The sequence below is a fragment of the Triplophysa dalaica genome, chromosome 9 (assembly GCF_015846415.1).
Source record: "Triplophysa dalaica isolate WHDGS20190420 chromosome 9, ASM1584641v1, whole genome shotgun sequence".
In the NCBI taxonomy this organism is placed as follows: domain Eukaryota; kingdom Metazoa; phylum Chordata; class Actinopteri; order Cypriniformes; family Nemacheilidae; genus Triplophysa; species Triplophysa dalaica.
Genome location: NC_079550.1, coordinates 4,879,033 through 4,891,312, shown reverse-complemented (window position 1 = coordinate 4,891,312; position 12,280 = coordinate 4,879,033). Strand labels below are relative to the sequence as shown.

General features: G+C 45.1%; 1 protein-coding gene across 2 annotated transcripts; it reads left to right on the top strand.

Annotated features, from left to right (window-relative positions):
• Positions 1 to 2,577: 2,577 nt before the first annotated feature.
• Positions 2,578 to 6,006, top strand: LOC130428988 (titin-like). Of its 2 annotated transcripts, XM_056757319.1 has the most exons (8): positions 2,578 to 3,013; positions 3,367 to 3,501; positions 3,868 to 4,036; positions 4,119 to 4,238; positions 4,325 to 4,444; positions 4,535 to 4,597; positions 4,676 to 4,975; positions 5,060 to 6,006. In XM_056757319.1, the coding sequence occupies exons 1-8, from the start codon at positions 2,936 to 2,938 to the stop codon at positions 5,695 to 5,697; spliced, it is 1,623 nt and encodes a 540-aa protein (XP_056613297.1). In that variant the 5' UTR covers positions 2,578 to 2,935; the 3' UTR covers positions 5,698 to 6,006. The 2 variants fall into 2 exon arrangements, with proteins under 2 accessions (XP_056613297.1, XP_056613296.1); XM_056757318.1 differs by having other exon boundaries at positions 3,367 to 4,036.
• Positions 6,007 to 12,280: the final 6,274 nt, after the last annotated feature.

Genomic DNA, 12,280 nt, shown 5'->3' with positions numbered 1-12,280 from the left:
AGGAGCACGTGCAAATAATTAAGCAGCTGCACGGCATCAGAAATCACGCAGCTGCCCGGCATTAGCAATCACATCACTATCCTTCCAAACCAGAACGAGCTCTATAAATCGTGAAACCGCCTTACCTCCTCCATTCATAGATTTTGCAGCATCCCACCTCCACCCCGACTCCTCACCATAAAAAACTATTTTCTACCCAAAAGGGGGGGAAAGCGCTCGGGGCACGGGCAAACAGAGACCAGAGCCCTCGCCCCGAACAAGGGGGAGCGCTCCGGGGTCGGGAGAGAATGCCGACCCCGGAGCCCTCTCCCCGGACAGCATGCCAGATACGCATACTAAATTCTCAGCGTATCCACGCTGCCCCCCCCTTTAACTATTTGCTAAGGTGAACTCGTGAAGTGGGTAGAGATGCTGTACCTTTGCCCCTCTGCCTCGGTGCTCACCAACAGCAATAAATCGCCCTTGTTTCTTCTTCATCGGGGTATCCGCCAGGGTTGTCCATTGAGCCCTTTACTTTTCGCCATAGCGATTGAACCTTTGGCAGTGAGTATAAGGGGTCATCCGCAGATATCCCCTGTCAAGATGGGGGGCATGGAACATCGGATTTCCTTGTATTCGGATGATGTCCTTCTCTTCCTATCGGAACCGGAGAGATCTCTGCCTTTTTTATTTGATCTTATCAAGGAGTTTGGTACCCTTTCGGGATACAACGTTAACTGGAAGAAAAGTGAATTTATGCCATTATATGATACTTTGGACAGAGGTTTTATCGATAATCTTCCGTTTAAAACTTTGAGTAAATAAAATATCTTGGTGTCACTGTGCCCAGAAAATACAAGAAATTACATGAAACAAATTACAAAGTTATGGTAGACAGACTGAGGCGTGATGTGGAGGCCTGGCGGGTACTCCCGTTAACAATGATTGGCTGTGTAAATGCAATTAAAATGGTCACCCTACCAAGATTTCTTTATTTGGTTCAAAATATAATATATATATATATATATCTTTAAGACACTTGATTCTGTGATTATGCCACTTATTTTGGGGATATAAAGTCATTATGTAAATAATAAGTAGGAATAAGGAATTATGTAAAAGTAAATATTTCAAGTTTTGAAACTTACAAACCCCATGAGCATCTATATAACATCATGACTCTTGAACTCGAAACAAAAAATCTTTCACAAAAAAACAATATCAGAATATATTTTAATACTTTTGATATTATTTGATACTTTTCTATAGTAATGAATATATTTTTTATCTTTTTACTATACTTGGTAAATGTTGTATCCACAAATGCATATTTTGGTAAAAATCAACTATTGTCAATTTTTTGGGTTGATTTTAATGCCTAAATGTAGTCTAGTGTGGTCATAAAGAATGAAAAAATTATTAAAAATTCAAAAATTGCTCTCATGGTTTAATCTCATATACTTCCTTCCTCTGGTTTATGTTATTTTTTTCTCTTCCTCATTGTATGATTATGATTTTTTTGAAGTCTAACTATCAATATTTTTTTCAATAGTTTCTGTGTTTTATATTGGTTTATTGGCATTAATAGTAAAAAAGTACTTACAAGGTCAAAGGTCAACGATCTGTTCAGACAAACACACTGTGAGAGTCACTTTCCTTAAAATAAGTTAGAACTTTTATTAAAAATGTCGATTTTGCTGGGGTTCTGTAAAAGCGTAATTTGTGTTGCTTTAGTTTGTGTCAGTATAGAGGAATATATTGGAAAGGCTAGGATAAAACATGTTAATCGGTATATGTAGAGATTTAAGTGTGCATCACCATGCCAGTTTTGAGGTGACTTTCATGGGAATTTGTCACTGGTGTTATTGTCACTGGTAATACACTAACAATGACAGAAAACTAAAACAAATAATAGTAAATTACAATAATTCAATATGAAACAAGATTCAAGTTGACCATTATTATTGGCAACAATGTTATCATGCCCTGAATACTATTCATAACATTTTAAGCATGAAAACTGAATTATTTTTTTTACTTTTTGATTTATTGTGTGATGAGAGGCAATAGACACGAGCAGAAAACAAGCACGATCTATTATAAACATTTCCCAGAAAAAAACTTCACATTAGTTTAAACAATATTACAGCAAATACATAAAGATAATACACACTAGAGCTGCTTTAGGCAAACCAATATATACTCCCTCACATCTGTTACTAAAATAAGAGAATATTCAATAACACACCCATGAGTTAAAAGAAATCTCTCAAAACATCTACATGTACATTTTAGAATGGAGCTGTAGGTTTAGTGTATATAATACTGAGGCTGAGCCCACATCTGAGTTTTGTTCGTATCTCTTTTGTAGAGTCTACGACTTTATTGATAAATCTCACACCGAAATTTTACCAACGACAATGAAAACATCAAGATGTAAATCAAATCACCTCAGCTGCTCTGCGCAGATCGCACGTCAAACGGGAGCAGCGTGATCTCGCGATACGTGGATGTTTAACGCGAACGGCTTATTTAATCACACAGATTCGTTTAAATAATGCACTTAGTTCAAAGAGTCGCTAGATGGCGTCTTTTACACCATAAACTTTATTACAGTCACTGATTCGTGTTCTCTGCTTGTTAAACATTTGCCTAATGCTCTCAGCTGTAACAAATTGACGAAACATTCCAATTTAAATGATTATTGTAGTTTAAGTCTTTATTTCAATGGTTTATGTTTATATTTAAGGTTTGCTTTGGTTTCCATTGGTTACTAATATTGTTGATGACGTCAGAGATCAACGCAAATTTGTTTATCAGCGCGAGCAAGTGCCGGAGTTACTAGTTTGTATTCACGATTACTTTTACATTTGCGCTTTGCAAAAAAGTACCATAAATACTTTTTTTAGTATTTTAGTATTAAAGTAAGTAGGTGACTTTAGTATAGTTTCACATCATGGGACAAGTTAACTGTGGATGTTTGGGCCACGAGACGTCAGATCCGGAATGCAACCAAACACTGGAGCAATGTTGGGTAAGTTACTTTGAAAAAGTGATAATTACTATTAACTAAATATTAAATAGTGTTATTACATTACTGTACAAATTTCTCCATCCATTCCTAATTACTTTCTACGTCCTACATCAATCGCATCAAACCAAATGCGAGAAGGATACATTAAAGCATACATTTTAAATTTAGACTTAGTGTTGATGTCATTTTCACTATTGAATATATTACACAGTATTTAGTTCAATTACATCAGAAGAAACTGTAATTAAACTACAGAAAAAAAAAGAGTAATCCTTACATACTTTTTCAAGCGGAATGTTATTAAATTACAGTAACTAATTACTTAGTAACTCAATATAACCAACACTGTACAGGAGCAAGATCAGAGAGGAGCACAGCGTCAAGATGACTCCACACCGACAAGTTCCAGACATGACAAGAAAATGAGGAAGATCAAGAAAAGATACTCCATAACAGAGCAAGAAGGAGTGATCTCAGAGAATCTGGAGGTGAGCACATCTGAAACAAAGACTGAAAGTATTCGAGAGAGAAAGAAAGCCAGGGAAGGTAGGAGAGAGATGTGGAAGAGAGAGAGAAAGACAGATGATGCTGAAGGTATAAGGAGAGAGTCAACACTGAAACCGCTGGTGAAAAACTCTGCTTCAGTACCTGTGAGGTCAAAGAAAGCCAAGAAAAGAGCCAAACATTCAGAGCAACATGTGAACGTATCGGAACAAAAGAGAGAGATGAAGAAGATGCAGACTGACAACAAAACAAGTCCTGCAGTTCACAGAAAGTCTAGGAAGGACTCCAGAGATGCTTCTCCATTGAACATCGATACCTTGACACTTTCACTATCTCCTCCACTGATACAGGTCGCTCCATGCCCACCAGCTGAGAGAATAAAATCCCGTCAACCATCAAGGCTGGAACCGCTGGTTATACATGTTGATCCTCAACCCTCTACTGCAACACCTGAGAGATCAAAGGTGAGACGTTCAAGGAGGAACCAGAGGAAGGAAGCTGAAAACATGTATCATGAAGGTAAGAAAACATTTATAAAGACATGACAATATTACATTTTTCGAGGTAAAACTTTGAAACTCTCTTTCTCTTCATTCATCAGTGCCTAAACCGCTGGCGATACTTGTGGATCCTCAACCCGCAGCTGCATCACCTGAGAGATCAGAGGAGAGACTTTCAGTCAATAAACTGAAGAAGGGTGAAAAGAAAACGGATCATGAAGGTAAGAGAAATTTTATAAAGATGTGATAAGAGTGCATTGTGCTGAGGTAAAAACATTGTGACTCTCTAAATCCCATCATTCATCAGTGCCTGAACCGCTGGTGAGACGTGTTTATCCTAAACCATCAACTTCATCACCTGAGCGATCAAAGATGAGACGTTCAAGGAGGAAAGTGATGAAGGAAGCTGAAAACATGGATCCTGAAGGTAAGAGAAAGTTTTTAAAGTTTTCACAGTTGAAACACTTTGTATGTTGAGGTAAAACCTTGAGACTCTCTCCATCTCTTCATTCATCAGGGTTTCGTCGATCTGCCTCACCCGACCCGAATCCTGAACAGACGGAGGTGACAAAATATGAAGGTAAGAGAAAGTAGGTGATGTATGACAAGATGAAACTAAAAACATCAACACTCACTTCATCTCCTTTGCCAATATCAGCTGGTCCACCAACACCAGCTCCAACAGCTGAGAGGGTAAATTCCCATCATTCATCAGTGCCTGAACAGCTGGTCACCACACAGTCTGATCTCTTTACACAACTTGTCTTCATGGACATTGAAGATGAAGATGAGGTGCAAATCATCTCTCCATTTGTGCTGAAGGACACCAGAAAGAGAAGACCTAAGCCCATGAGGAAAAAACAAATGATGTTTAGTTGGATGGAGGAGAACAAAGAGATGCTGGAGAGTGAAAGATCAGCGAAGAAAGTGAACAATGCTAAAGACACGGACCATGCAGGTAAGAGAAAGTGTATCAGATGTGACAAGAGTACATTGTGTCGAGATAAAACATTGTGACTCTCTCAACGTCTTCATTTTTCAGGATCATCTCCTTACATCCCATATGAACATACCGAGGCGATATCACTGTCAGCACCTTCATCACAGTCTGATCTCATCCTCATGGACGTGAATGATAACACCGAGTCTGATGAGCCTGAGGTGAAGTTCATCTCTCCATTTGAGCTGAAGGACACCAGACACAGAAGTCCCAAGCCCATGATAAAAGATCAACCGATGTTTTGTTGGATGGAGAACACGGAGATGCTGGATAGTGAAAGTGAAATGGATGAAGTTCAGCCAGAAGATCCAGAGCGGCAGGAGACACCTGTGAAAAAATCCCATCCAGAGAGCAACACTAACAAACAACAAACCCTTCAGAAGGAGAAAGACACTCATGAAAACACCATCATGACAGATCCTTATGGTCCCGCTGGAGATACCCAAGATCACCTGAAAGGTCCAGAGAAGACCAAAGCTCCCAGCAAAACAAAAGGATTGTTTGTTCTTCATCACTGGCTTGAGAAAAAGACCAAAGAACGACAGGAGGAGAAAATGAGAAAAGAAAGGGAAACAACAGAAACACAGCTACTGCGGGAGAGATACCTCAACAGTCCAGCATTGAAGCATTTGTGTGTTAATAAGAACAACTCTTACTATATCCCGAATCTCCTTCTATAACTCACACTACTGTAACAGTAGTGACTCCTCATCTGCTCCTCATGAACCCCAAACCTCCTATACATAGCTTTTCTCTTCATGTGTGGAAAAAAAACATTTAGTTTTATGTGCAAAATAATTAAGTTTATGTGTGATATAAATAAGTATATGTTTTAAAGTATATGTGCAAAGAAATTAAGAATATGTGCAAAAAAATGAAGTATATGTGCAAAAAATGAAGTATATGTGCAAAAGAAATGAAGTATATGTGCAGAAAAATTAAGTATATTTGCAAAAAATTAAGTATATGTGCAAATAAAATCAAATATGTGTGCAATAAAATACGTATGTGCAATTTTCCTTTAGTGTGTGCAAAGAAAAATCCTGTACATTTTTACTTAACATGTGTGCAATGAATAAACTTGTCTTTGTTTAAATACACATTTTTGAAGTTGTACATTTGTCATTGTTTGATAGAAAATAATATTATTATTATATAGATTTCTGTCATTCACTCACCCTTATGTCGTGTTAGATTCTTCACAGCTTTTCCACACAACGACCATTAACGTCTATCAAACTCTCAAATAGAATAAACGCAAGAACCATCGCCTCGTGAGGATGAACCGCTTCTTCTAAATTTTACCTAACGATTACATTAAAATTTAATTATAATTATTTAATGATTAAATACATCTCAACTAGCTTCAGGCAGGTGTGTTCGAGTGCGCAGTGCCGGCTGATTTCTCCAGCCATCAAATGCTCCGTAAACGAACAGGTGATCCTGAGCGGAAGTTGTCTCAGAGTGGCATGCGTGTCTGATACCAAACATTGAAGAGATTCTACGGGCTGGGTCATTTTCAAAATATGCTCACAAGCCTATCCCTACACTTTACAGGCATGTGAAAGCTTCCAAATGAAAAAAATCCACCTGATTTAGTCGGCAATATGCAACTCAGCACCTTTTTATAATAATGATTGCTAATTAAGTCTTTATAGTTTTATAACTTTTTTTCTAAATTAATTTGAATTTCATTTGTAGGCTACTTGAAAAAACAAATGTCCCCATCGTACATTTAACTCTTTTGTATGGCGCATAAATTCTGATTAAAGATGCAATTAATTATTTGGGTGTAAAAGTGTCTTTAAATTCAAATATGATTCCTGCAGAGCTGGAAAGGAAAACCCTACGACAGGCTTTAGGAAACGCAGACATCCCGTTCTCCAGGAAAGCAACCAAATCGGAGCTGTACAACATTTACACCGCCAGCCAACCCGGAGCTCCAACAACGGCGCCATCTGCAAAACCAAAAGCCACTGCCAAGATACAAAACACCACGATCTCCCAACACCAGGCAGCGACCACTCCAACCGCACCGAGGAAGAGGCGCCGTTCACAAAGCAAGCATCGACGGCCCTCGGCCAGCTCAGGCCACGCCCCGGACCGAGCGGATACCCGCAACCAGTTGGGCGCAAGATCACCCGAGTCCAGCTCCTCCGACGACACCACGCTGACTCTCCACCGCCACGGCAGCGCGAGCACGCGCCTGCCAGCGGCAACTTTTCCTACCCTATCAGGCTATCCTACTTCCCACTTTCCCTCCGGGCTCTGGCCTGCAGCCCCAATGCCATCAGATGCCGCGAGGTTGCCTCCGGCACAGGCGCAGGCCCAAACCTTTTTCACTTTTCCTATCACCACAGGCTCTGGAGCCGCACAGAGCGCGATGCCACATCCGCACGCGGTTCCAGCAGCCGCAATCTTCCCGCCCACACTATCCAGCTCTCGCACCGCTTTTACCCTCCACTCTGCAACACCCATGGCCATACCCCCAAACGCCCCAGCCCTAGAACCTCCCCCAGTAGCCGGTAGAATAAGGGATCAGATCCTCGCAGGAGCTGACATCGACCTCTTCACCCTCCTATCTCCCATCCCTCCAACCCCCACTGATCGCCACATCAATTGCGGCGATTTCTCCGTCACTTTAAAAAACACTGCACATAACCACTCACGACTATTGTCATTCACCGAGTTCACTATTGCATTCACACGCTACACGTACATAATATGCACCATCTTTCCACACAGTAGACGCGAGCTTGGCGACTATCTCGTTCCCCGCACAAGCACCCGTTCCGCACCACCAGCCAACTACCGCAACCGGACCAAGAACCAAGTCTGCCTGAATTTCAACCACAACACCTGCACCAGGCACCGTTGTAATTATTTGCATATTTGCGATTTTTGTGGCGGCGCCCATGCCCGCTTTATATGCCCTGTGAAAAAATCCGCAAATAAAAATTTCAGAAACTACCTCTCGACTCCTGTGAACGTTCATTACCTTTCTCTAGAATTGTCACAACACCCCAACGCTAATTTCTCAGAGTTTCTACTGTCAGGGCTTAAACGCGGCTTCAACCCCGGTGTCGAAAGCCTCCCATCCGAGAGCACCACCTGCGCTAACCTCCAGTCCGCCCTCGCCGAACCAGAAATAGTCGACAATTTAATCAAAAGCGAAACCGACGCAAATTTCATGATAGGTCCATTCCACAAACCCCCCTTCAGCGTTTTCCGCATCAGCCCCATAGGCATAGCAACCAGAAATTTTTCCGGTAAAAAACGTCTAATTATCGACCTCTCATCACCACATAATTCCACAATCCCAAGCATCAACAGCATCATACCACTCGAAGAATTCTCCCTCCACTACCACGACATCGAACAAGCAATAACCCGGATCAAAAAAGCAGGGCGCAGCGCATGGCTAGCCAAAGTCGACATCACCTCCGCTTTTAAAATAATGCCGATTCACCCAGATTTCTGGCACCTATTTGAAATTCGTTGGAACCAAAAGTTCTATTTTTCCGTCCGCCTGACCTTCGGATGCCGAAGCAGCCCAAACATTTTCGACATGTTGTCAGAAGCAATCTGTTGGATTCTGTCCAACAACTACGCAATTCCATACATCATTCACCTACTAGACGATTTTCTAATAATCTCCCCTCACAACTCCATCCCAGCCGCACACCTCTTAATAGTCCAAAAGCTTTTTGCTAAACTCGGGATCCCGCTCGCACATGAAAAAACGCAGGTCCAAGCACATCCATAGAGTTTCTAGGAATCAATTTAGATTCAAAAAAATTTCAAGCTTCCCTACCTAAAGAGAAAATTGACAGGATCATTCTGGTCGCCACCTCTCTCATAGATAACCCCAACTGCTCCAAACGCGAACTGCTTTCCATCCTCGGCCACCTTAACTTCGCCGTACGCATCATCCCGCAAGGTCGCCCTTTCATCTCCCACCTCCTCTCACTCGCGTCTTCCGTTCCCGCACTCGAGGACCAGTTATCCCTCACCAACGCGTGCCGCAACGAACTGAGTCTGTGGATAACTTTCCTGAAACAATGGAACGGTCTCTCCTTTTTCTACAACGACATGATTTTAAACCCAGAAGAAATACCATTGTTTACCGACGCAGCCCCATCCGTCGGTTTCGGAGGGTATTACCAAGGGCGCTGGTTCGCATCCACATGGCCTCCCCAACTACAAAATCTCCCCCAGTCTTCCTCGTCCTCGGCGCTGTTCGAGCTCTACCCATTAGTCATCTCAGCCTTTTTGTGGGGGAAAGAATGGTCAACTAGCAGTATTTCAGTTTACTGCGACAACGAAGCAGCCGTGTGTAGTAGAGTAGGCGGGGCGAGACCGTGGTTCGAGTCCGGTGAGTGATTGTGAATTAGCGCCAGCTGTGCGCACACCGGCCTCGAATCACGTAGGAGATGGGAGCATATAAAAGGAACGAGCGACCGGACCGTCGAAGAGAGAGGACCGGGCCCGAACTTGTGTTATGTTTGTATTTATATTATGTTTTGTTCTGTTATATTAATTTATTAAATGTTTAAATGTTTGCCGGTTCCCGCCTCCTTCCTTCCATTTTATTGAGATGTGTTACAGTGGTGCCGAAACCCGGGAGGAAGGAGAGACATGCTGTCGGAGAGTCCTCGCCGCCGAGGGGCCTCGCGGTGCCGGAGAGTTCGGGCAGCGCGGACGAAGGGCGTCCGCCAGTGGCTGCCCGAAGCGGTGGCTCTGGGGAAACGGAAGTGCACAGTGCGGCCACCGTCAAAACTTCGGTGGAACGGCGACCTTTGCTGCCGCGCCCCTGGGTCGAGGTGGGATGGCTTTCGTCCAAGTGGGAGCGAGGGGGTTGCCGCCGTCCGCCAGAGGCCGGAGCCTGTGTCCGTCCCCCGAGGGGGAGGAGCAGGGGGCGGAAGTGCCGGGTGAGCCACCGCCTGCCAGAGGCCGGAGCCTGCGTCCGTCCGCCCAAGGGGGAGGAACAGGGGACGGGGAACCCACCCCGACTCCCGGATAAAGGAGGAGCCACCGCCGGCCGCCAGGGGGCGGACGGTCGAGCCGTCCACCGAAGCCCCAGGGCCACCGCAAGGCTCCGCGAAGGAGAGTACTCCGGCTGGTTGTGGAACGAGCGGCAGCATGTCGGGGAACCGGATTTTTTTTTTCCTCTCTCCCCTCTCTCTTTCCGGTCGCTCCGAGGGCTCCCGTCTCCGTTGTCTCGTCGCTGCATTCCCCCACCCCACCCCCCCCGAGGGAGGGGGAGGGAGCTTGCACAGTCGCGGGGGTACCCCCCGGCCTGTGAGGGGTGATGGGGGTATGTAGTAGAGTAGGCGGGGCGAGACCGTGGTTCGAGTCCGGTGAGTGATTGTGAATTAGCGCCAGCTGTGCGCACACCGGCCTCGAATCACGTAGGAGATGTGAGCATATAAAAGGAACGAGCGACCGGACCGTCGAAGAGAGAGGACCGGGACCGAACTTGTGTTACGTTTGTATTTATATTATATTTTGTTCGCCGGCGGTCGTCCGTGAGGGGCCGCCGGCTGTTATATTAATTTATTAAATGTTTAAATGTTTGCCGGTTCCCGCCTCCTTCCTTCCATTTTATTGAGATGTGTTACACCGTGCATTGCATCAACAAAGGCCGTTCACACTCCCCCACACTAACGCCTTTGATAAGAAGACTAACTTGGATATCAGCTTGCGACCAATTCATAATAACCGCAAAACACATCCCCGGGTCAAAAAACCAAATAGCAGATTCACTCTCCCGTTTCGCTTTCAAGAAATTCAGGCAGCTGGCACCGGAAGCGGACCTACACCCCACCCCAGTACCTCCCTATTCGGAACTCATATTCCCTTAGACCACCCGCCGAAGCCCATTCCCAACGCCTCCCTCAACAACATCACCTCCTAAGCTAGGAACCTCCAACCATCCAAAAAAAACCCAAACCCACCGCCAGCTAGAAACACACAATCCTAATAAAGAGCACAACCAACCCTCACCAACCAAACTGTAAATCCCTGTCTGCCGCCAACCGCCCACACACACCAGCAACCCACAGCCACAGAGTCAAACCAGCAGAGGTCTTCTTTCTTATTTTCCACACTGCCGCAGCAGTGCCACCCCAGCAGGGGTCCTCACCTACATCTCACACTGCCGCAGCAGTGCCACCCCAGCAGGGCTCCTTACATATATTTCACACTGCAGCGGCAGTGCTTCCCCAGCAGGGGGGCTTTCACCTGCATTTCCCACCGCAGCAGCAGTGACGCCCCAGCAGGGGCTTTTATTTATATTTCACACTGCAGCAGCAGTGCCACCCCAGCAGGGGTCTTTACCTGTATTTCGCACCGCAGCAGCAGTGCCACCTCAGCAGGGGTCTTTATCTATATTTCACACTGCAGCAGCAGTGCTTCCCCAGCAGGGGCCCTCACCTGTATTTCCCACTGCACCAGCAGTGACGCCCCAGCAGGGGCTTTTATCTACTTTTCACACTGCAGCAGCAGTGCCACCCCAGGAGGGGTCTTTATCTGTATTTCCCACTGCAGCAGCAGTGACACCCCAGCAGGGGCCTTTATCTATATTTCACACTGCAGCAGCAGTGCTCCCCAGCAGGGGTTTCCATCTATATTTCCAACTGCAGCAGCAGTGCCACCCCAGCAGGGGTCTTTATCTACATTTCACACTGCAGCAGCAGTGCTTCCCCAGCAGGGGCCTCCACCTGTATTTCTAACTGCACCTGCAGTGACGCCCCAGCAGGGGCTTTTATTTCAACTGCAGCAGCAGTACCGCCTCAGCAGGGGCCTCTATCTCACACTGCCGCAGCAGTACAACCCCAGCAGGGGTCTTTTATCTATATTTCACACTGCAGCAGCAGTGCTTCCCCAGCAGGGGCTTTCACCTGTATTTCCCACTGCACTAGCGGTGACGCCCCAGCAGGGGCTTTTTATTTCAACTGCAGCAGCAGTACCGCCTCAGCAGGGGCTTCTATGTCACACTGCCGCAGCAGTACAACCCCAGCAGGGGTCTTTATCTATCTCACACTGCCGCAGCAGTACAACCCCAGCAGGGTTCTTTATCTATCTCACACTGCCGCAGCAGTACAACCCCAGCAGGGGTCTTTATCTATCTCACACTGCCGCAGCAGTACAACCCCAGCAGGGGTCTTTATCTATCTCACACTGCCGCAGCAGTACAACCCCAGCAGGGGTCTTTATCTATCTCACACTGCCGCAGCAGTACAACCCCAGCAGGGGTCTTTA